This window comes from Anarhichas minor, unplaced genomic scaffold (assembly GCF_050575085.1).
Source record: "Anarhichas minor isolate MPS153535 unplaced genomic scaffold, ASM5057508v1 ptg000023l, whole genome shotgun sequence".
Lineage (NCBI taxonomy): Eukaryota > Metazoa > Chordata > Actinopteri > Perciformes > Anarhichadidae > Anarhichas > Anarhichas minor.
In genome coordinates this window covers 1,497,940-1,521,383 of record NW_027466469.1, presented here as the reverse complement: position 1 = coordinate 1,521,383, position 23,444 = coordinate 1,497,940, and the positions used below count along the sequence as shown (strand labels likewise).

General features: G+C 38.8%; 1 protein-coding gene across 1 annotated transcript in view; it reads left to right on the top strand.

Moving 5' to 3' along the window:
• Positions 1-23,444, top strand: part of LOC142955487 (metabotropic glutamate receptor 4-like) — a 113,264-nt gene that overhangs the window by 62,799 nt on the left and 27,021 nt on the right. The window contains 3 exon segments of the mRNA XM_076097023.1: positions 17,843-17,978; positions 18,150-18,304; positions 18,633-18,773. Coding sequence (XP_075953138.1) covers positions 17,843-17,978; positions 18,150-18,304; positions 18,633-18,773 — 432 coding nt within the window.

Here is a 23,444-nt window from a genome sequence, read left to right as displayed (position 1 = left end):
AGTCTCAACGCCTGTGTTTACCGAGGCAAAGCATCGGAGCAAGAGGGGCTGGTGGAGAATAGAGGGTGCAAGCTAGAATCAATACAGCAGCTATCATCATTTGCAGGGTTTATTAATGGCTTCGCCCCAAGCCGGCAACGACAGAGAGAACACTCACTTGCATTTAGGGAACCAACACTCCAGCGTTTATGCAGCTCTCCTCCTATCAATCATCACAGTGTAAGTTGCTCTCAGCAATGTTCTGGCTACCTCCACTCACCTCACATAAACACCCCCACCCCCCCCACCCCCCCCACCCACCCCCTCAATCATGTAATGAATGGCATCAATTTTGCGGCGAGGCTGCCAAGATATACAAATGATTCAGAATGAGTCAAAGTCTGAAAGCTAGAAAAAGTGCAGGGCTCAGTTTAATTCACTTTCTTTCACTCTCCTCCTTGCCACGGCTCAATAGAGTTTTCATGAATTTTAAAAGGTATATCCACCTGTTCAAGACTGACAACAGCATCAGTCACACAGGATACAGCCATAAGGCACACGAGCTACTCCACCAACAGGTGCTTGCCTGTCCTCGTGTATAGTGAAGATTCCCCGTCGATAAGAATCTTTCGCTACTCGGAGAGACTACAGAACATGTCGTCTGCTGCATCAGACAGCCGGGAAAGAGACACACTGCTTTTCATGGCAGTTTTTTTGTTAAATCAAATATCATGGTCGTGTAAAGCAAATGAACAATCCATTTTCCCTACTGTCAAATTAAACTGTCGAAATCTGGGTGAAAGATGAACAATAAGAGAAATAAAGGTCTGCTATTTTACTTTATGATCAATGTAGAGGAAGAGATGTGATTAAAAAATGTATTTTGACTGAGTGTAATTCGCTCCACAAGCTAACAACCAAAAGCAATGACACGAACCCTTCACAGAATATTGTAGAGATTTCAATACAATAAAACGATGAGAGGATTATCACCTCTCAAGATCCATAAAACTGCCAGTTGAGGATTTTTGCTGGCTGTGCAAGGTTATCCTTGTTCTGCTTCTTCTGTATGGCTCGCAGGTCTTCAGTCTCTACCCAGATTACACTGCGGTGCTGGCCTCATGGTGCGGTACCATGTCTGTGGGATTGTCCCACTTTAACACAGCTCCCACTGCGACCCACACATTGAGAAATTGTAGTCCTGCTTGACAAGGTCTGATCCACCACATCCAGGATTTCCATATTTGGGCCCAGAGCTGTGAAGTACACTGACATGAATGGCGCCGCAAAGATCTTGGGGTACATCCCAAGTCTTTTATTTGCCATTTCCTCGTTATTCTGCTCTGCCATATTGATGGCCGTCCCAAAGCTCTTATTTCTGCTCTGAGGAGCCATGAGCGAGGATGCACGAGAACAGCCTTCCAGGAAGTGTTTTCAGGGCAGACACACCCCCTCATTGTTCATCAATTATTTGATTGGACGCTGCAGCCGATCGGACTGATCAGATTATTCTCAATATCACTGGAGTTCTATACCAGAGTGAAGACAGATCACAGATTAAACTCAAGTTTTAAATTTGATTTGTTTTCTGATTCACCGTCTGGTTTAAATATATGTTCATTGTAGGTCTGAACAACAACAGGACCACAAACAACTTTCTTCATTTATTAGAAAGATTTGTCTTTTGATGATCTGATATTTCCGTCAATAACTTTTGGATACAATTAAAGATGGAGAGCGCTGGAAAGACAAAACACTTTTTACATCATTTCATTCAGTCACATGAGGCTGATCATTCCTGAGTGTCGGGTTTGATGAGTTATGTAATTTCCATTTCCCCCGACACATTGAGCCTACTGAATTAATTCCCATGTTCAAAAGAAACCATGACCATATTCTGGGTTATTTAATAATGACTTCACAATCAGAATTTCAAAACATACATGCAAATAATTCATAAATAAGACGAACGCATTCCGCCAGTAGAATGCTCTTCTACTGCTCTTATAAGCAGGACACAGAACACAGTATAAATACTCAATGCAGTTTGATAAACAGGTAACAGGCTACAAAGAGATCTCCCCTCTGGCAGTGATGATCACTGTGTCTTTATTCGTATAAGTACAGTGATCAAAAGTCTTTCCAGCTGTTAAAGCCGACTGACAGCTGTGAGCAGCTGCCGCCGTCATCAGAAACAGACGTCGCTTCACGTGACGTTTCAGAGGAAAGGACGTCTCATTTCTCTTAAGACCTGTTTCCTCGTTACCTCTCTCCTCGCATGGTTTCCTTTGGTGGGAGGGACAAAGACGCAAGGAAAAGACGCAAGTAAGGGAAACAGAGATGCAATTAAGAGACTTGGGATGTACCCTTGGAGTGATCCTCTCGTCTCTTCCATCACCATCACCTTTATGCTGCACTAAAAGGCTGCAGTACCTCCAGCAGCATAATGAAGTAGGAGTCTGTAGAGCTGTCTGAATGAAGTGTTTAAAGGTGTATTCATATCTTCACATACTGTATCTTGGTTACTGGTTAACACTGTCACTGCATTCATTTGACAAGTCAAACGAGACAAAAGCTTTAATTGAAGTCTTCTGATAACATGATAAAAAAAAAGAACAATTGTCTATTTCCGTCATTTATCATTCAAGGAATAAGAACGTCCTTTCTAGATTAATTTACCACAGGACAAACATGTCATGGAGTCTTCTGTTGCCCGCACTCCTTCCTAGTGTTCTTTTATTCCAGAGCTGGGAAATGAACAATGTGTGCATTCTGCTGTGAATTCTCCACAGAATTCTTGACAAGGCTTGAAAGAAAACGCAGGCATCAAAGGTATGGTATATTGCAATAACATCAATATTTTGGGTTACTGGCGATATAAGATTAACCATATTTTAAAGTAGGCACTGCACACATTTAAATTCCCATTTTAAACAAAGCTGCAGCAAATCTGTTTTGCACATTTAGGCTAAATCCAAATTATCTTTAAATACAATGCTCATCCACAGTTTGCCTTCAGTCATAAGATTGTGATATTTACTACAATATGCATATGAAACACGAATTAGCACATAGAAATATACTGGGCTGGCTGGCTGGGTGATATGCCATCATGTCTTCAGGAGAACATCAAAATCTTCCAGTAGCGAGCCCCGAGGCTACGGGCATATTAAACTCTCATCATTATCTGACTTAACTCATATTGTTTATACCATATGAAATGAGTGTCTCTAAGGGACGGGTGAGACGTTTCTAGCTGAGGGCACTTTAATGTGCCAGCGTGTATTAAATAATTAATTAATTAATTAATTAATTAACTGCAGCGGTATATAGCCTGAAGATTAAAGAATCGTAACAGAAATTGTCCCAGTTTGAAGACTCATTTGAGCTGGGAGAGGCTGGCTATAGGGGGCTGAATTGACTTTGTAGCTACTGTGAGCATGCGCCTGAGCGAGACACTGACACCAGATTCTTAAGCCCTGTAAGCTAAGCAAGTGACACTATTACAGTGACAATGTATAGAAAAATGTATGCCCTCGTCGTGCTGTAAGCCGTTTCAGTGCGTCTGTCGTTGACCCAGAAGAAATGCACTGTGTGCTCACAGCAGTGAACTACATGTCCACAAGTAATATTTTAAAAAAAAGCTAAGATTTAACATGAAGCAATGCTGTGGCAGTAAGACAAATCATTCTCTCTTGAAATGTTTCAAATACATTATGTATAAAAGGAAACTTAATATATTTAAGTAAGGTTCGTCCATTTATACTGATGTAATTTACATAATACGTAGGTTTTTGGTTATACTACCATAATTATAAATAGCACAATAACCATCATAAGTTGTTTTTCGCTTGAGTGAAGAAAATGTACATAGATCTAATAGGGCTCTATGGAATATAATTTCTGGAGCTTTGAAGCTTGAAGATAAATATTTGGCGATATTCGAAACTTATACGGATAATTCACACATGTGCGCGCTTTAACACAAACACTGAATAGAGAGAGAGAGAGAAGCTCTTTCTCCTTGCAAGCATCAGTCACTTCTCGCAGATTTTTTTATACCTTTGGTGGCAGGTTTTGTTGGAGTAAAAACAAAAACTGCTGCCGTTGCGTCTTCACACGCAGAGAATCCTGTTGCATCCAATGGCGGTGGGAGGGGAGACGACATCAAAAGCCTGTTAACATTTTCCTCAGACTTGCAGTCATTATTTATTTATATTATTCTTTACTATTATTATCTACGGCGAGATGAGGACAAAAATCGGACTTCAAATATTTCCCTTTTTTATTGAAACAGAAACGCTACAAATTGTGCAATTGTCCTAAAAAAATGAATTTGCCGATGTGCAGGTCTCTAAAAAATGAATATATTATATTATATATATATATATATAATATATTCAGGCCCTCGGAGAACACAGTTGCAAACAAACTGCACTTTACAAAAGATTGCTATGAAGTTTAGGTCAGGCTTGGAAAGTGCTAAAGGATACAGCGTTTATTAACTGCATGTGTGTACAACACTGATATTTATTGACATCTTGCGAGCAGAAAAACACGTTTGAATTGTGCCAACATCGAGAATGCCGCATTTGTTGAGGAAATGTTGCTGCAACAGATTTCAGGGAGAATTATATCACTGTCGCTTTGGACTCTTTTCATCTGCCTTCTTTGATGCAAAATTGGTTTGGTGCAGCTGAGCACTCAACAACATCACAGGGTGTGTGAAATATTTTCCTGTCTGCACACAATCCTGTTTTTGGGGTAATCACGTCTTTGTTTAATGTTATCTCAAAAGTGCAGTATTAAGATCAGTGTGTACATTGGCTATTACAACTTCACAGACTGTAATTAGACTTCCATTAACTCAAGTCTTTCTTAACACACACAAGCACAAAGATGGACACAAATACATTTCAGAATAATCACTTATAAAAACATTCTCCACCAGTTTTTTTTTTTCCGTCTCAGAATAAACATCTGGGGGTCTTGGTAGCCTAACATTATATTTGCAAACTTTTTTTTCAGGAATAAGAAAATAAAAAGTGAATAAAAGACTTGGCGAATCGGCGAGGCTGTACTTGGGCACAATAGTGTGTTTAGCTTAATGCTAATGTCAGCCCGCTAACATGTGCTTGCAGTGAAATTGTTGACATGGTGATGTTTAGAAGGTATGTCACGTTCAACACCTTTATTTTGCCCAAAGGATGAGACAAGATTTGACATGATGATAGAACCAGATGTGTTCTGAGATCACTGCTATTCTTCTCAAAGGGAAAATTAAGCTATGTACCAAATTCAATCCGTCCCATAGCTGGTGGGACATTTCAGTCAAAGCCACACATGTACCGGTAATCCTCCTGGTGGTGCTGAAGGAAACGCCTGGGGAGGATTCTTCCTCTTTAGAACATGAATCTCTCTAGTAAGTTTGAGCGCAATCTATCCAATAGCTGAGACGTACCAGTCTGGACCTTGAACTCTCTTTATGCGTCAGATTACTGCAAAGCTCTGCTCATGCTGGAGTTAGAGAGCTGCCACGATGCTTTGTGGGTGTTCTGTGCTGAAATGGGCAACTACTGTCTGTCCTGCTGGGTTTCCTGCTGGCATATTTAACAGCTTTTCCAAGTATGCATGCATTGTGTCTGTTTGAATCTAGACATGCTGTACAGACATGTGGATCACGTTTTCACAGCAAGTCCTAGTCGGCATCGAAAGGAAATAATTAGACTGAGTCGTCCAGTTTTAGAGATGTGTTTGTTCATGTGCAGTGATTTATTTGTATTTATTTATTTATTTAGAGCACCAACAACATTGTGAAAAAACAGCTCAAACTTCAAGCTCCCGATTGCAAGCTGTGCAAGACTGTGTTGTTTTGTGAGGTGTTTCTCTTATTTTGTCCATCCCTGGATCTTTGGTTGCCATTATGTCAGATTGGTATTTTGTGTGTGTAACGTGACACAGACTCAACCACATGTTCAGAGATCTATCTTTATCTGTTGTGTTATTTTAGGGGTATCTAGTTCTTATGTTCTGTAATCGGGGTTGGTTGATTAAGTGGAAACAGTGTAATTTACTCTGATTTTATGGATGAATAAATTGAACCGTGAAGCTTGAACTAGCATTGTTGTGGAGACCTGAACTTCAGAATGTGCAGAATGTTGATTATAGGGCCCACTTATCGCAGTCTTACAAAACCATGTTAGTCAAACACTAATCCCTGAAAAAACTTTCTTTGAAAGAATTTCAGTTTTTCCTTGTTTGCCCCCAGAGTGGAAACTGAAAGCTGCTACATGATATCAAACTCATCCTTCACCAAGAATAGAATGGCAAATGGCTCTCTAATGAAAAATAGTCTTAGTAAAATCCAACACCAAAACACCAATTGTCCTGAAGGGTGGAGTGAATATAGATCCCTGATGAAAGGTTTGTGTATTGAGATGTGTCCAGCCCTAAGGATGAGCTATTGTTAAGGTATTTTCCAGACAAAAACAATGACAACTAAATCTTTTTCCGAACTCCCACACAAGTCGGTCTCAGATTTAGGATATTTCTGAACATATTGAAGATGAACTCAGTTTTACATTATGTCTGTCTACATCTCTGTCTCTTCCAGAGGTACTCGACAGCAACAACAAATTAGCAAAACAAAACACTTGACTTGTTTTTTTCTGTGTGCTTTGTTTCCTCAGCAGACGGGTTTGTTGTTTTTATACCATATGAATTCACAAATAGTGTATATATCACTTTCCCACATCAGTGGGCCCGCTCAAGCTGCATTCTATAAATCAAATCAAACACTTTAGGGGTTGTATCATAAAAGCATCTTATAGAGAAACAGCCAAATCAATCATTCAATTAGAAGATGAAAGCAGCTGCTTCCTCCGCAGTGTTTTGTCGGCGTTTAATTGGTGCGGAGCTGATGATGAGGAATGGACAGAGGTCATTCATCTCCTGCAGATGAGCTTTTCTTTAGGACCGGAAACAATCGGAGGCTTCGTCTCAAGGGCAGGAAAGCGAAGAGGTTTTTTATTTTATTTTATGTAAAAAAGGGACCGGGCACATTATTCAGGCATTTTGAAAGCACTTTACTCCACACATCACGTCTTGAGGTTGCACTTACTTTCCACTCCTTTGCAGATTTTTTTTTTTTAAATCAAATGTTCCTTCAGGTCTGCATTCATTATGTATACCAGAATGCTTGATATGATTTCTACAACCCAACATAATGAATCTGCAAAATGGTCTTGTTTGTTGCCCACATGTTTTACCCATATCTCTGCAGCACTGTTATCTCTCAGGCCTGGAAGCTTAAGGGCTCAGATGTTCCTCCTTGGAATCTCCTGTGCTCCCAGGCAACAGGTCCCTCTAATGATGGGAAATTATGCTTGTGGCACGTCAATTATGGTGCAAAAATACTCCCGGGCAGCTGTGTATCTTCTTTTTTTTTTAAGGCTTAGCATTTCTTTCATAAGAGCTTTTCTGTGCCATTGCAGGTCCCTTCCCACTCACAGTATCGCTCACAATAGCACCAATAAAATATTAAGCAAAAAATACAAACCACCTGATATTTCCTCTTGAGTTCACTCTGCAAGAATAACTTCTCAATAAAACAACAAATTGTTTTTTCTCCTCCTTGAAGAGACATTTGATTTCACAATTTGACGAGATGAAAATGTAAACTGGTGGAGCCAAAATGTGTGAGTGAGCCACGTGTGATCCAGCAGAGCAGATTTATAAAGCTCCAGCAGCCTGTAAAGACCTATTACCTAACCATTGTCAGCATGTCACTCAAGATGACCTCATCTCCACAGAAACACAGGGAAGAGCAGCAAAGTGAAATTCAAAAACAGTAGGAGCCTGCTGTTCGGTTGCCTCCTCCGTATGGCTCCTGTTCTCCTAATTTTAAGTACCGCCTTTTGAATGTAAGCAGTGGTCCTTTTGCTACACAGGACATGTCAGAGGTGTGAAAAGCAATCTCTGGAGGAGGTCTAGGCTGTCCAGAGAGAATTAAGAAGAAAATCCCAGTCATCTGCAGTTTCTCAATAAAACAATAATACAAACTCACTTAAACATAATGAGAACTAAAATATAATGTTGATTAGTACCACTGTAACGAGTGCATGCCCCCTCTGTTGAACATCTCCACAAGCTAAACATCACGTATGTTTGACAAACTGAAGTCTGGCCTTACAAAGCTGAAATAGCTAGCATGTTAGCACACAGTTGCTTATTTAAACATCCAGCTAATGCTAAACAACATAATCACTGATTTGGAGTCGTGTTTTGGGCCATCTGATGAATGCAAGTCCAATATTTACTCACTTTGAGCTCCATTTTGCTCTCTACCAACCTCGAAGGGAAATATCGGGCTTTTTAGCTGCTAAATGCTTCACTGTTTTTACCAGCTATTTGCTGACTTTGCCTGTTTTCCATAGGTGCAGGTAGTGCACTGTCGTCTTTTCCCCTAAACCAGCTGGTTGCTACGTCTGACAACGAGACAGACAGATTATGGCGGAATTGTTACGACCCTGTCTGTCAAAAATAACCGACAACAAGAAAGTCTGAAGGCAACCACTGACTACGAGTGACCCTTTTACACATACATCACATACAAATATTTATAAGTGCCACTTTAAAACTATGTCATGACAGATACATCACATCTACTTACATGTTGATGTAACTGGCTTGGACTGATCAATTCTAAATGCAGAGGGTAATATCCAGTGATACGTCGGCAGTGTTTTGATGCTCCTTGTTGTGTTAAGGGCGAGAAACTTGGAGTTGTATCAGTATTTGTACCAGTGTTGCCAAAGCTTGCTTGAAAACTCAGTCAATTTGGTGGCACTGAACTATGACACCATTACAGAGTCAGTTAAGTAGACTACAGTCAAGTACGCCTCTTCGTAGGGCTTAGTATGCAGACTCAGCTCTGCCCAAGGCCTTTCTGGACAGCAGTCAAAAGAAAGAGGTCAGGCAGAAGTCAATTGGTTTGATTGAAACCGCTGCCCTTGCTTTAAAGAAGAGGTGAAAAATAAAATAGAACATTGTTAAGCCGTGTCGTTGTTTTTTTTCTTGCACTTTGAAGAGGGATTGCAGTAACGTGATTGTGTCAAGCCATATGTTAGTGGGATATTAGAGATGCTCCGATCGATCAGCCGGGGACCAGAATCTCCCCCTCTCCTTGTGGGTAGTTCACAGTCAGTAGGTGGTGGGGAAGGCAGGAGGAAGCCGCAGGAGTGGGAGTTGACATAATATAATACACATATCTTTTGATTAATGTGAATAGATACTGATTCATTTAGTTTTATATGAATAAATAGATTAATAAATACATTGTTTTTGATGGATGATTATCTATAACAGGCTTGCATACACAGTATAGAATAAAGTTTTCTCTCATTCTTCTCTATTAACACATCATTTTTGTCAGACTTTTAAGAAATCGGATATTGGAATCTGTCAAGAATGTTGCAATCAACGCATCTCTGCTGATGATGTTTCAGAAGAGCAGACTGATTGCGATGTTATTCAATTCACATTTTCTTTTCTTAAATGTGATATGACAGACTCCACCTCCATTCAATGCTGCTGAAATGTTGAGGGATGATTCATCCGGGCACTTTGTTCCATTGTTTTAAAACATTACAGGGATTAGCTTGATGGAGGCGATACTAACTAAAGGTCATATTTTAAATGATGACCTGTTTTGACCCCTCCACCATCCGAAGCATCTAACAAAGATGCACAACAACGTTGTCAAATTTCTGTTACCTGAAACCTTTTTTTTCTGTGATCTCTTATGTTGTCCGGTAACACAGCCGACATCACATGTGTTATTTGCAAAGTGTTTTTTCTGTTTGAACTGTGTTGAAATGATGTTTGAAAGTCAGAATGGGCAGAATGGAGTTTGTGTGTGTAACTGCTGTAATTTGCCATATTTGTCAAAATGTCCTTTTCATCTAAACACCATGGATAGAGACAGTGCTCCATTTTATTTTTGCCAAAGTACCATCAAACTAAAGGAGAGGAACGAAAGAGGTAATTTCATTATTTTCTTATTTTTGACATTTCAACGTGGACCACAAACTTGAAGAAAGATGATGTTCCATTTTATTTTAAATACAATATCATCAAACCATTGGACACAATACACAGTACAAGTGTTGAGGATAGGACAGTATGTGATGAGTAGTGAGCAAACATCTATCAACAATACATTTTAATACAATGTCATTCAAGCCATTATTAATATAAAAATATTGATTATTACATCTTTAAATATTTATAGTTGTATAATTGTGCTAGGAAATAAAGCTTTGGAAATAAAAAAGTGACACTTTTTGTATTTTAGTAAATGCAATAGTTAATGAAAAAGTAGTGAGTATGTTTAAGTAAAGTAAGTCAGTCATTATGAGAAAAATCATGTTTTTTGAACACTAAACATGTTCTTGTAGAAACCCAAAATACAAGTATTAAACTGAAAATGAGCACATGTTCCCTTTAAATAGTTCCTTTGAAACATTCCAGAGCCTGTGTTTGGGTCCACATTTGCACCAAAAAAACAATCTCAAGTTTCATTTAAAACTGTTACTGTTAAGTTTTTGAGTAGCTTGCCAACAAACAAACAAGGCTGAAAACACAACCTCCCTGGCAGAGATACAAATGACTACATATCGTATTGATTTTTAGTCCTCACTTACTTTTCTTTGGTGGTGTTTTTCAAAGTAGCTGTTGCACTCTGACACGGACCCTATCACAGAAACATCGGTGACGTGGTCCTAATGAAGATGGCCCAGCAGCGTGTTATGTTGTTCTGAAATATGAACAAACGTTTGAACATACAAATTAGAAGCCTAATAGGGGATGAAAAGTATTTTATAGCACATTATTATCCTTCCTTTTTTCTGAAAATATTGGTGCTGTTTGACTGGTATGTGCTCTCATTTGATTTGAACATAATATTTCAAGATGATGTCTGAGATTAACCAACTTTCGCACACTCCGAAAAGTGAGAAGCATCTAGAGCTTAAAAAAAAGAAAAACAAAGGAGTCAAGATGGTATGTCCAACTGGTTCATTATTTACTTGACTTGCTCCGCAGACTAAACACACAAAAAGACATGTGTGGTGAACAAATAACAGCGGAAAGATGTACAATTAGGAAACTCAGTGGAGCGGAGACACAACAAATTGTGTTTTCAGACTTAATACTATTGTATTTCTTTGGTTTAATTGAACTGAACATGGACACAGCATAACAGATGAAAGTCTACAACCAGCCACGCCGATAGGGCTTGCAGGAAAGAATCTGTCTTGGAAATGTATTATGAAAAACAAATGGCTTCGTTGGACGGGACTTTCTTTTCTGGCACGTCAGACCCGCATAGGCAGTTAAAGGTACACAGTATAGACTTGGCAAGAAAAGGGAATCATTTGCAAGAGGAGGTTATTTCAAATCTCCTCACACATCCACAAAAACAACCTCCTGACGCAAAGCAAGCCAACAGCAAACCTAAGATTCCTCTTTGTATTGTAAATGCGGTAGGGAGGTAAAACCATCACAGACACAGTTACTTTCTAGCATCAAACAGTTTCTCAGGATCCGGTTTCCTGCTTTGAATAATTTTGTCAGTTCAGTTCTCAAAACCTTCCGTGAACTTTTGTGACTTTTCTACAGTTTTCATTTGTAATGCTACAGTTCAGCTGCTGAGAACATTATAAAGGTGAATAGTTCACACGTCAGTTTTAATGTCATGTTCAAATAAGATGAATATGATCAAATTCCTTGTTGAGAAACGTCCTCACTAATCCAGCAATAACTGATTGTTAATGCTGATTCAGCGCTATCAGTATTCAACATGAGGACATCTGTCTTGTTGTGTTTTTAACTTTGCTCCCTGACTAAGAGGTCTTTACATAATGCATTCAAATTAGAGCACAGAGCAGCAACACTGAAGTTTTCAATGGAATTAAAAAACAGACGTTTTTGTTTTGTTTGTTTTTTGTAGGACTGCTGCAAGGTTATAAAAAAGCTCACTTCTTACAAGTCCTGATTTAAGCAGGAAATTACAGAATGTTTTACCTTGAATTATTACATGAAAGCCATGAAATAGAAAATGTGCTGTTGCTGATGTAAAATACAGGCAAAATGAAGGAAGTGACACTAAAGTTCCCGTTAAAATAAAAAGCTTTTGTCAGCTCATGTGGAGTTCAGCATCGTTGAAATGTAATCCCTGGTTTACAAGGAGAGGATGCCATACAGTGTACTGTGCAATACATACAAGATACTGTGTACTTTAAATGTTCCTCATAAATACAAATACGAACGTTTATGAAATCATACATACATGCATTCCTACACAGGATATGTGTTTTTAGTTTTGTTTGTGTGAGATTGTGTCATGCGTACGTTCTGTATCTAACTAGTCTGGTGGTTTAGTTTAACTAACATGATGGTAGCCTAGAGAAGTTCTCAATGTGCTAAAACCTAAAGCAGCATTAAAGACGTGCAAGTGATGTTTTTTCCACTGACAACATATAAAGTTGATGGTGAACTTGTTATTTTGATGGACCGGACGGACGGACGTAACAATATCAAGTCCATTCTCGTGAATGTGATATCTCAGGGGCGCCTGGAGGGCATTCTTTTCAAATGTGGCTCAAACGTCCATCTTGACTCAATGATGAACTGATTCGAATTTTTGGGTCAAATGTCAAAGTTACTGTGACCTCACATCAATCCGTTCTCATTAACCTGATATCTCAGGAAAACCTGAAGGTCATTTCTTGAGATTTTGCACAAACGTCCACTTGGACTCAAGGATGAACTGAATAGATTTGGTGATCAAAGATCACTGTTACCTCACAAAACACGTCTTTGGCCATTATTCAAGAATTCATATGCTAATTATGACACAATTATGTCGTTAGTTGCAGCAAAGGCTGCAACTAACGATGATCGAATAATCCATTGATTATTGAAATGATTCGAATGTTGTTGAATATTGTTCATTGAATATCGATGTTAAGATAATGATAATGTTTATTCTTATTTTATTCTTATTTAATTAATTTGAAAAAATATCTCAAAACTGAGGCATCCAATAATGCATTAATAATTATAATTCAGTAATGTAATACATTATTCTGAAATGAGCCATTCTGCATAATGAGTACTTTTTCTTTTTTGTATTTCAATTATATCTTTGATGCTAATACTTTTGGACTTTTACTTCAGTAACATTTTGAATGCAGGGCTTCTACTTGTAAGTATTGTTACACTGCTGGATTACTACTTTTACTTAAGTAACCTTAATAAAAAAAATCTGCAAATAAATAAAACCGCTAATTTAGGAAACACATTCACCAAGTTCACGACACAAATGTGCCTTATTAAAGAAACACACTGAAACATTGAAAGGGTAGAAAAAAGTCCAATACGACACACTGACGAATACGTTGATCACATGTTAATGATGTTCAATAACGAGCTCACAGTGTATATTTTTATTTTAACATTCAGATTTGACTGCAGATATTGCCCCTGCATAGGGTTTGCCTTTAAATAATTACTACTTGTGTAATAGTTTTTAGAATCCCCCATAAACTGATTGTTGTGGCTTAGTTTCATTGTGCTGTACGGCTAGAAGCATTACTTTATTTTGATGTGTTTTTCTGTACTTTCAGCATATGTCTTGATCTTTTGCTCAATTTCTTCTGTACAGATTGTGATGTTATCTTTTATGTTTTCCTCATTTGAGTTATTACTTATTTTTGCATGCTGTGTTTTCTTTAGTAGCAGCTTCTCTGCCACATACAAGGAAAAAAAAACTACAAAGGATTGCCTTGACGAGACACAACCTTGCTTGCAAACTTGCTGTTAACCATAACTGAAGTTGCTTTAATTGCCTAGTATTTAAATATTAACTTTAATATACATTGTCAGTATGGCATTAGAATTAATTGTTGTGGAAATGACCTCCCACTGGGTTTATTATAAGTTACATTTTCATGTAGTTACTCCATTTTATATTTATGTATAAAGGGTATATTTTTTTTGTCCAAGAAATATGCAGGAAGCACAAAAGACAGCTTTAAAACACAGGAAGCAGGATATATTCAGTGTTATGGGCAAACACAGAGTAGATGTTGCGCACGTCGTCTCTGCAGGTGCAAAGCTGTATCAAACAGTGGTCGAGTGAGAGGAAATGGTTGACTGTACCTGAATTTGGTCTCCGATGACCTTAGGTCATGAAAAACATTTATGACAGTTTCTCATCTCCTTTTATGAATCAACAGATCTTCTTTCTGCTTTCTAAATCTAATTGTCAGCTTATTTGAACATAATTAGATTTTGCGTTATGGAATCTGCTGTTCACATAATTAAAATACAAAGAAAATGCAGTGGTTGTTGATGCCATGACTTGATCTCACACGCAGTATGTCTGTTGTTATCTGGAAGGCATCTGAATATAAATGAAAAGCAGAAAATGAAAGCTGCTCAGCCATTGTGGCAAAGACAGATTACATGTCTGCGGCTGCCCCGATACTGCAGCAGCTATTTGTCAACATTACTTTCCATTCATTTTAGTGAACACATTGTTAAGATGACAACAGGATAGTCCTCCGCTGTGGCGTGTGAGCTCAAAGTGACGGTGTTGTTTGCATGCTTCTCACTTATCTAAACCCATCAATTTGATTAAACACCCTCAAATGGACGATAATAGAGCCTGTTTGAGTCAACTGGACAAGTGGGTCATAACACACAAATGGCTGAAGTGATGAAATGCTCTCACAAATGCAGTCAAGACAAACACTCCCTGCAGCAGTCTGCTAAATAAAAGATGACGAGAAGCAACCAGACAGTTAAAGCGTGATTGTATTTTTATTTTGTTTAGGGATACCAAAAATCCCTTCTTGGATCAAACACTCAATGCACTTCCTGCTTCAACATCTGGAATACATCCAAAAGAAAATTGTCAGAAGGAAACTTTCAGAAAACCGAAACAACCTCAAATCCTTCTTCCTAACAGCCTTGTCAGAACATTGGACTTGATAGAGCTGCGCTGGAAACCATTAATCCATAAACTATTCATGTTTATTTATAAAGAATCTACAAATCTAATCTCTAACCCAGTTTCACCGCTGAATCACCAACCACATCTTGTTGTTGTGTCACTGACGGCTGTTTCCCTCAGTCAGAGGAATAATTGACCAATCGGAGCTTTGCAGATGGGATCCTCCTACATAGCTGTCTAGCTACAACCACAAAAGATTGGGACAAAAAAATGGCAACTAAAATGATCCCAAGCGTGGATGAAATTGACGCAGCTCTGCGGGCTGTTATAAGGCGAGTTACAGAAATAACACATCTTACATTTGCAAATGTCTTTGATCATTGTGACAAAAACATTTCTGCCCTCATACCGCAGCTTTTCTCCCTTCTGAAAACTATGTTCAATACAAAGCAAAATAACCCCCATTTCTAAAAGGAACTGGTTAAAATGAACACACCAGACTGAATGAATGCCGCAAAACAAAATGGCACTACCGTCTCGTTAACAGCCTATGAATCCTTAATATGCTTTTGGCCTTTTACTTGGTACATCTTGGCACTAATCCTGTTTGGGAATTTTTATTCCAAAGGTGGTCACCCTTACTAAAAAATGTATCATGTATCTTAGTACTGCAAGTAAACTGCTTGTTTTCTACTCTTGTAACAAACACACAAGTGTAAAAGCATTATATTCTGAATTATTAAAATCAGCAATGCAATATGTTCCTCTTACTGTGAGCCCACAGCTTATTCAACAGGTCTGCAAATTTATGGTTTAATTTTCAGGCTGTGGGATGGTAAAAGATATCTTTATTGGAACTGTGGAACTCCCCACGAGGGTAAAGCAAAGTACAAAACTGCAAGAAGCTAAATGCTTGCATGACAGCAATTGTTTTTTGATGCAGTGGTAAACATACTAGAAAGATACTGCCTAGGTAGGGGGTCACGCAATAAAAGCGTGACAAGGTGTTTTGATTTGGTGACCTTGATATCCTGCTGTCCTGCCTTTTATACTGCTTTTTGTTTTTTTGCCGTGGTTACAGTGCCAGATGATACATTTGGAGTCGGGGACGTTGATTTCTACACAAACTCTCATTAGCTATTGCAGCCCATCATTCTCAAAACTTTAAACCTTTGCGTGTCCGAGGACAGGGTCAGAAATTCTGTCCGACCTTCTCAAACTTAACGAGGTTTGGTGACAGCTGTGCAAGAACGAGCCAGTTTCATCCAACATGAGGACTCAAACCTCAAAACTTTTTTAGACAGCTAAATCTGGATTTGGCTGTTTCCTCATTGAGCTGGCCACTAGGAAGGAAGACCGCAGAACGACAGGAGTCTAGACCACCGCGCACGTCACGCACACGGGACAATAATCTACAAGCGCTAGAATAACAACGATAGAAGCCTTTCTGCTGCTGTACTTTTTTATCTGTGTTAGCTTCATGCTTCAAGTCGTTGACATGACTCAGCTGATGGAGAGGGAGGTGTTACTTTAATTAATTTGCAGTTAAATTGTTCAATCATTTCATTGGTTGTTTCCTCTGATTGCTTTTTTGGAGAACAACATGTCGGGCTGTAGAGTTAATCTTTCGTATGACACTGCAATCACAAACTCACTTTGGCAAAGACTAATTTACATAGTTTAGCTTCCCTGACTCTGAACTGGTCTCCATCTACAGCACTGATAGGTACAGTATGTATCGACTGTATATAGGCTCTACAGTGAGAGTACAGGATGTACTAAGACATGCATTGGTTGTGTCCCCGCTGTCCTGAGAGCTGCAGGATGCTAAGAAACAATCCTTCAGATAAACATGGCACACTGAGGCACTCTAAATCTCCCCCAAGAAATCCTGTTGGAGAAGCACTGGAAACATTGCTTCAACTGCACAAAACTCAACCCAACATCCTTTTGTTTCTGTACTTTTCAGTTTGCTTTTGCAAGGACTCTTAGTCATATTGTCAGTGTACTGTATTATGGGTGTAAGTGGGGAATCAGGCCAAAAGCATTCACATTCTTGCGTATGTGTTTTCTGTGCCGGTGTAGTACCATGAAGAGAGTCATTAAATACTCATAACAGTACAGTATAGCATCACAGCCTGCAGCACACATGCCTCCACAAACCTTCTGCTTTCATGAACAGATTCATGCATAAAAAAACATTTATCTACTTTTTTAAATACCTTGGTGTCACGTATTTAGCTAAAACACCAATAGTAAACAGAGCGAAGAAAATGTTTACCTTCCTGGGAAGAGTCCAGCAGAAAAAGAGGTTGTGAAGCTGGTTCTTCTTTTATCAAAAACAGATCATTCCCTACCGTTAAAAGTACCGCAAAAGTCTCAGTTAAATCCACATTGGAATGTACAATGTCCCGTGAAAATAATAGAGAAACAACATACAGACTATTACACATATTCACATCATTCCCAACTGCCAAACAGCATACTGTAGATAAAGAAAAGGCCTTTTGTAAAGAAATTCTGAGAGAATTCTCTCTTTAGTAGCCAATTATCATCCCGTTGGTCAATGCAGATTTTCACCATCTCAGTTTCAGTTCTTTAAGCTGTCTCGGGTAAACTGACAACACAAAACCCTCGATTTCATTACCTCGCCCATGATTGTTTATTTGTACCTAATTACATTTAAATTCAGTTCACACAACAAAAAATGTAAAGTGACAGTTTTGATGTTTAATTCATGTTAACTTTAATTTCTGTGATTTTTATTTTAAACTGTGATGGTATTTTTCTACAGTTTCTCTAAATGATCACATTGACTCGATCTGTAAACTTCCTTGTGTTTAGGGGGGGTGTGCATCTCCCAGTCTGTCAAGATTCCCCGGGAGCCCAAGCAGGGAGAGTTTGACAAGGTCATCCGACGCCTCAGAGAAAACCCAAACGCAAGAGTTGTCATACTTTTTGCCAACGAAGACGATATCAGGTAGGTCCTGGTGATAGCTACGTAACACACCATGGAAGATTAGAAAAACATCAGAGCAACAGCGTCCGTCCAGCAGACCGCTGTGTAACCAATTGCAAAAACAAAATCAAAGTGGAGTTGGTCGGGATGCTGACCTTATCCGTTGCAACATCTGTTTCCTCACCTTTGCAGGCGGCTACTTCATGCAGCTAAAAAGGCCAACCAGACAGGTCATTTCATCTGGGTGGGGTCGGACAGCTGGGGCTCAAAGATCTCTCCGGTTGTGCACCAGGAGGAGATGGCAGAGGGAGCCGTCACCATCCTGCCCAAGCGCCAGTCCATCAAAGGTACAGAGAAGTGCTTTGTGCATATATCAGATCTCCCTGTGTAATAAAACCATGTGCATATTTCAGTGAAATATTCTTTTCATGAGACGCAGGGCTGTATCTGTTTGCAAAAGAATAAAAGATTCTTTGTAATGCTTAACCATTGATCATATGATCATCAAAAGTCGAAAACCTAAAATTCTGTCAAACAGAGCTACAAAGTATATTGAACATAACATGTAATATTGAAGCAATTATACTGTAGAACACATCGGAGCGCCGGCTCACAAACTGTCCCAAAACTGTGCTGATACACACTGTGCCAATGACAATGAAATGATCCGTCTAGGGTTTGATCGTTACTTCATCAGCCGAACGCTGGAGAACAACAGAAGGAATATCTGGTTTGCTGAGTTCTGGGAGAACAACTTCAGCTGCAAACTCAGCCGCCACGCCGTGAAGAAAGGGTCCGGGCTGAAAAAGTGCACAAGTAAGATACTCTCCTGCTGTGGAAAATGCTTTTCAATGTTTTCTTTTTTTTTTGTTCAAACTTTTAACCAATGCGTAAACATTCTTCTGATGTCTTAAGGGTCACATTTGGCTCAGGATGTGTTTTGACAGTATTGCCCACCTATTAAAAAAAGAAAAGTGGAGCAGCTATATATTCGATAGTCAAACTCACAGTTAATCTCACAGCTCATTTCAGTGCTGCACTGTATTTCTGCTGACTCTAGTGTGTTTACCCACATAGCCATAACGAGTGAATTGCTCAGCTGGGCTACACGGTGAAAGCTTCAGGCTCAGTGCCATACGTTATATACAGCTGTGGAGAGCACGATCTGTCTTGAGGAAAAACGCTGCGCATTTTATTAAGATTTAAACATCAATTAAGTAGTACAACATATATTTAAAAGATGAGGGATAAACAAATGATCCCTTAATGTCTTACTTAGGTTAAACTCAATTTGAACTGCTGAAATCAGTTACTCTTTCCTGCACTAATAGTGATTAATATTAAAGATGCTTCATGATAATAACTCCAACGTAATATGTGTAGTGAACATGATAATCATTTGGGTGTCATGATGTGAGAAACATGCTCATCACATAATTATACAAGATATTCCTGATAGTATTATTTAGCAGGGCCAGATATCTTTTTTGCCTATAGCCACGCATGCATATTTATAAGCAGCTGGTTAAAACAACTGGTCGACCATATCAATCAGCAACAACAATGACATTTTACTTTATTTATTTAAGAATATATTTAATATATTTAAAAAACACTACAGTATGACATAGCAGGGCAGCTAATGTTAACAGCTGTTAATCGTAGCATTCAGTGGCTTGTTAGCGCATTAGCTTCACAGAAAAGAGTCGATTTTGTACTTTGTTGTGTTTTCACTTTTTACATTTGTAAAACAAGCCTTTGTGCTTGCTAATGCTGAAAGTAATTATTCCACTCACAATTCAGCAAGCTAGCACAACGATGTTACCTTTTATCATACCTAGAAAAATGACAGTTACATCTATAACATGCACTGGTATTCTTTGTTCCACTCTGCTGCAGCTGCTTTTGTTATTCCCACATATAGACACCCCACATTTTAAATAATTGAAAGAAAAATGAAAAATAAATTACAAAGCCACTTATATAGGATACTGACGAGATCCCTAACTGTGTTTTTAAAAACTGTGCAAGGTTTCCAGTATGTGTAGCAAGAATTACAGTACCAATAAAGTAGCCCACCAATTCCCTCAGGTTCATTGTCTGTCAATAGTCTCCCAGTTTAATCTAAAGTAAAAGCACAAAGTTAACAATAAAGGGCACTTGCACATTGTATAGAGAGGCTCCCAAAAAAACTAAACAAAAGCATTAGATGAGATGTGCATCCACTACCTGGAAGCATTACAAATTCTTTGGAATCATACATTACAAAAAACTGTACGTACATGAAGCTCAACATTCGGTCGTCATTATTTAAAAGAATTCCGCCCCACACACATGCACACGCTAGCTAGCACAGTGACTGACTTTTGCCTACAAATTAACAGTTTAAGAAGTATTTTACATACTTTAAACATGCTAATTTACTTTTCTTACTAAATGAATGAGAAGCTAAATGTTTGTCAACACACTCCTTGCTAATGTTAAAATACAACAGAGAAGACACCAACCAGAGGCACACATCTATGGTATAGCTTCTTCACAGTCCAGAGCCTTTTAACTTAACCCAGCAGTAGGTGACATCGACGACAGAACCTAAAGCTCGGTAATTGGATTCTCCAAGTTCCCGAGCTACCTGTTGGAATCATAGACCTCTGTCTTGTACCTTTGACTTGTTTTAAGGAACCAGGCTTTTTGTCACTGATGCTTGCTTCCCAAAGTGACGAGGCCAGTTGAGGACTGAGCTCATACCACAATCTCAAAGCTATAGATCCAGTAACTCTAACGCATTTTTGTCCAATTATCAAGTTTGAATTTACATTTACGAAAAAATTCAATTTCAGGTTCTATTTATTTTAGGAGTGTATGACATTGAGCCCCACATTATGCACACACACATTTGAAATGACAGCAAAATGTATTTGAAATTTAAAGATGGATTACTTTACAGCAAGAACAGAGTCATGTGCAACAAATAAAGATAATGAAAAACGGTATTGTTTCATAACATAATCATGGCCTGTGCGGCGTACACATGAGGGAGAAGCAGAGGGAGACACATCAGATAGATCAGCACATCATTAGGGACACAGAGTTGCAAACTCATCCACTCTCACATTCATACTTTAGGGCAATTTTAAATCTCTTGTCCAGCTGAATAATGTGCTTTAGGTGGAAATCACACACACGGAATCAAAGTAACGACCTTCTTGCTGTGAGGTGGCAGTGCTAACCACTGAGCCACCACTCTGCCCTGGAGGCAGATGTGTGTATGCACGATCTGCATACTTCCCACACAGATACTGGTATCTACAAACGGGAACATGTCGTGATATGCCATGCGAACAGTACGTCCACCCGTGCATTATTACATGTTTTTTTTTTTTTTATGTTTTCATGGTTTGTATTACAGAGCAGCATTCATGAACGTGTTGCAGCAACATTCTTCTTTCTACACGTCGATAATGCAAATCCAAGAATCCAAAATCTACAGCATTCAAAACAAAAATTCAATAATGTGATAATGTTTTTCTCTTAAAACTGAACCTTGCAACCATCAGGTCAGGACCGATTAATCAGTTTGATAGTGTGCTATGGCTGTGCAGCTACCACCAGTCATCAACACTTTACATCCTACACACAATGAGGTTTCACTGAAAATATCTGTGCCTCTGATTAACTCATAATAATATTAGGTATTTGATGATGTTCAGTTATCTAGATGTATTGATTGATTTGTGATTACTTTGACTTAAATGTTCAGTCAATCAGTTACCCAGTTTGTACAGTCTGTAATAAGTCAAAGGGGGGGGGGGGGGGGGGGGGGGGTGTTGGCCGATTAATTTGCTTTTAAGCTATTGCTTTTGTATCTGCTTTTAAAAATCCCCAATCAACTAGTTTTCGCTAGTTGTACCAAATAAACCAGCAGCTGAGTGTACTGTGAGTCTCATGCAGCAACATTCTCTTCAATTTTTCTTAATTTTCTGTGAAAAAAAGAGAAGTCAACTCCAGATGCACCAAATGTTCTTAACAGTCCAAATTCTCTGTTACCCAGATGTGCCGAATGATCATAAATCGGAGGCGTGTGGCTGATGTACGAACAAAATAAAAAACAAATTGTGTATACGAAGAAAAATAAGGGGAAATGTGTTCATATATTTCTTCCATAATGAGTTCCGTTACCTTACAATGGTGCATGCACCAGTAATGGCTGGTCATTGTCATTGGGTGATGAGATGTAGATGTCACAAGCTGACAGTAATGTGTTCACTCTCCATGTTTCTGCTAACCTTCACCCTTCCCTCTCACATTTCCATCTGATTGTTTTTCTATAAAACATATTTGTCAGTCAAGCTTCTAGAAGATGTGGTATATCATTCATTATATGTTTACATTGCTAAAAATAGTATCGTCAAATTCAATACACAGAGAAGAAGATTGTGACTATTCCCATGTGCATACAAACTCAAAGGCTGCTTGGATGATGTTGCTAGATAAACACATTCTGATATATATATATATATATATATATAGATATACAGTTTAAATGGATAGGTTGATATCTGTCTATGTGTAATTGTAGGAGTGATCATAACGCTCATATATTTGCTATAATGATGTCTATAATAAAGACTAATATTAAGAGATAAGCAGTCTTGTGTAGAGACTCAAAAGGGTCTTGTTGCTTTTTTATTTATAGACTCATGATTTAACAAAGGAAGATCTTGGCAAAACGGTAAACGACTAAAACAGTAATGCGGAAAAAGTACAGACTCACTACATGCACTGGAGAGAAACTACAACTTTTACTGAAGAGGTGGGCTTCAAAACCAACTGCTGGCAACGTCTTCACAGTCCCAACACTAAGCTCAAGAGAGAACACAGAGGGTTATGTGTACTGTAGGGGAACGCTCAGGTGGATAAGCTAATGCTGATAGATGAGTTAGTCTTGAGATTGGAAGGAAGGAGTGACCCCTGGTTACCTGCCAGCGGGAGTGCTGGCGAGAACATCGGCGAGCTCCTTGGGGAGCTTCAGTGACGGTTCGGGAGCGTGCCGTCTCATCAGCACTCTGGATAACGCTCAAAACACGTGTTTACATTTTCCCATTAACTGAGATGTAACATATGCAGGGGCTTACATTTGGCTTGAAGACAAGGTATTTCTGTTGTGCACGCATGAGCTTGTGGTCTTGAATTTAAACAGAGTTTCATGCATCTGTCCCTGGAGTCATAATACAGAGGGTTACTGCAATATTTACAAGTATCTATATTAGTTCACAACAACAGTGAAGTAGAGAAACAAGTTTTCCAGTGAAATGTACTAATGCACATCCCACCAGGCTTTAAAGGACACGTCATGAAATAGTAGACAAATAGAAACAAACAATGTCACAGTTCAGTCAGATATTCAGGTGAGTTATACTAGTAGCGGCTAATGTAGCCTCAAGCTACTAGCCTCAAACAGCTGAGATGAGGAGACAGAGGTCTTGC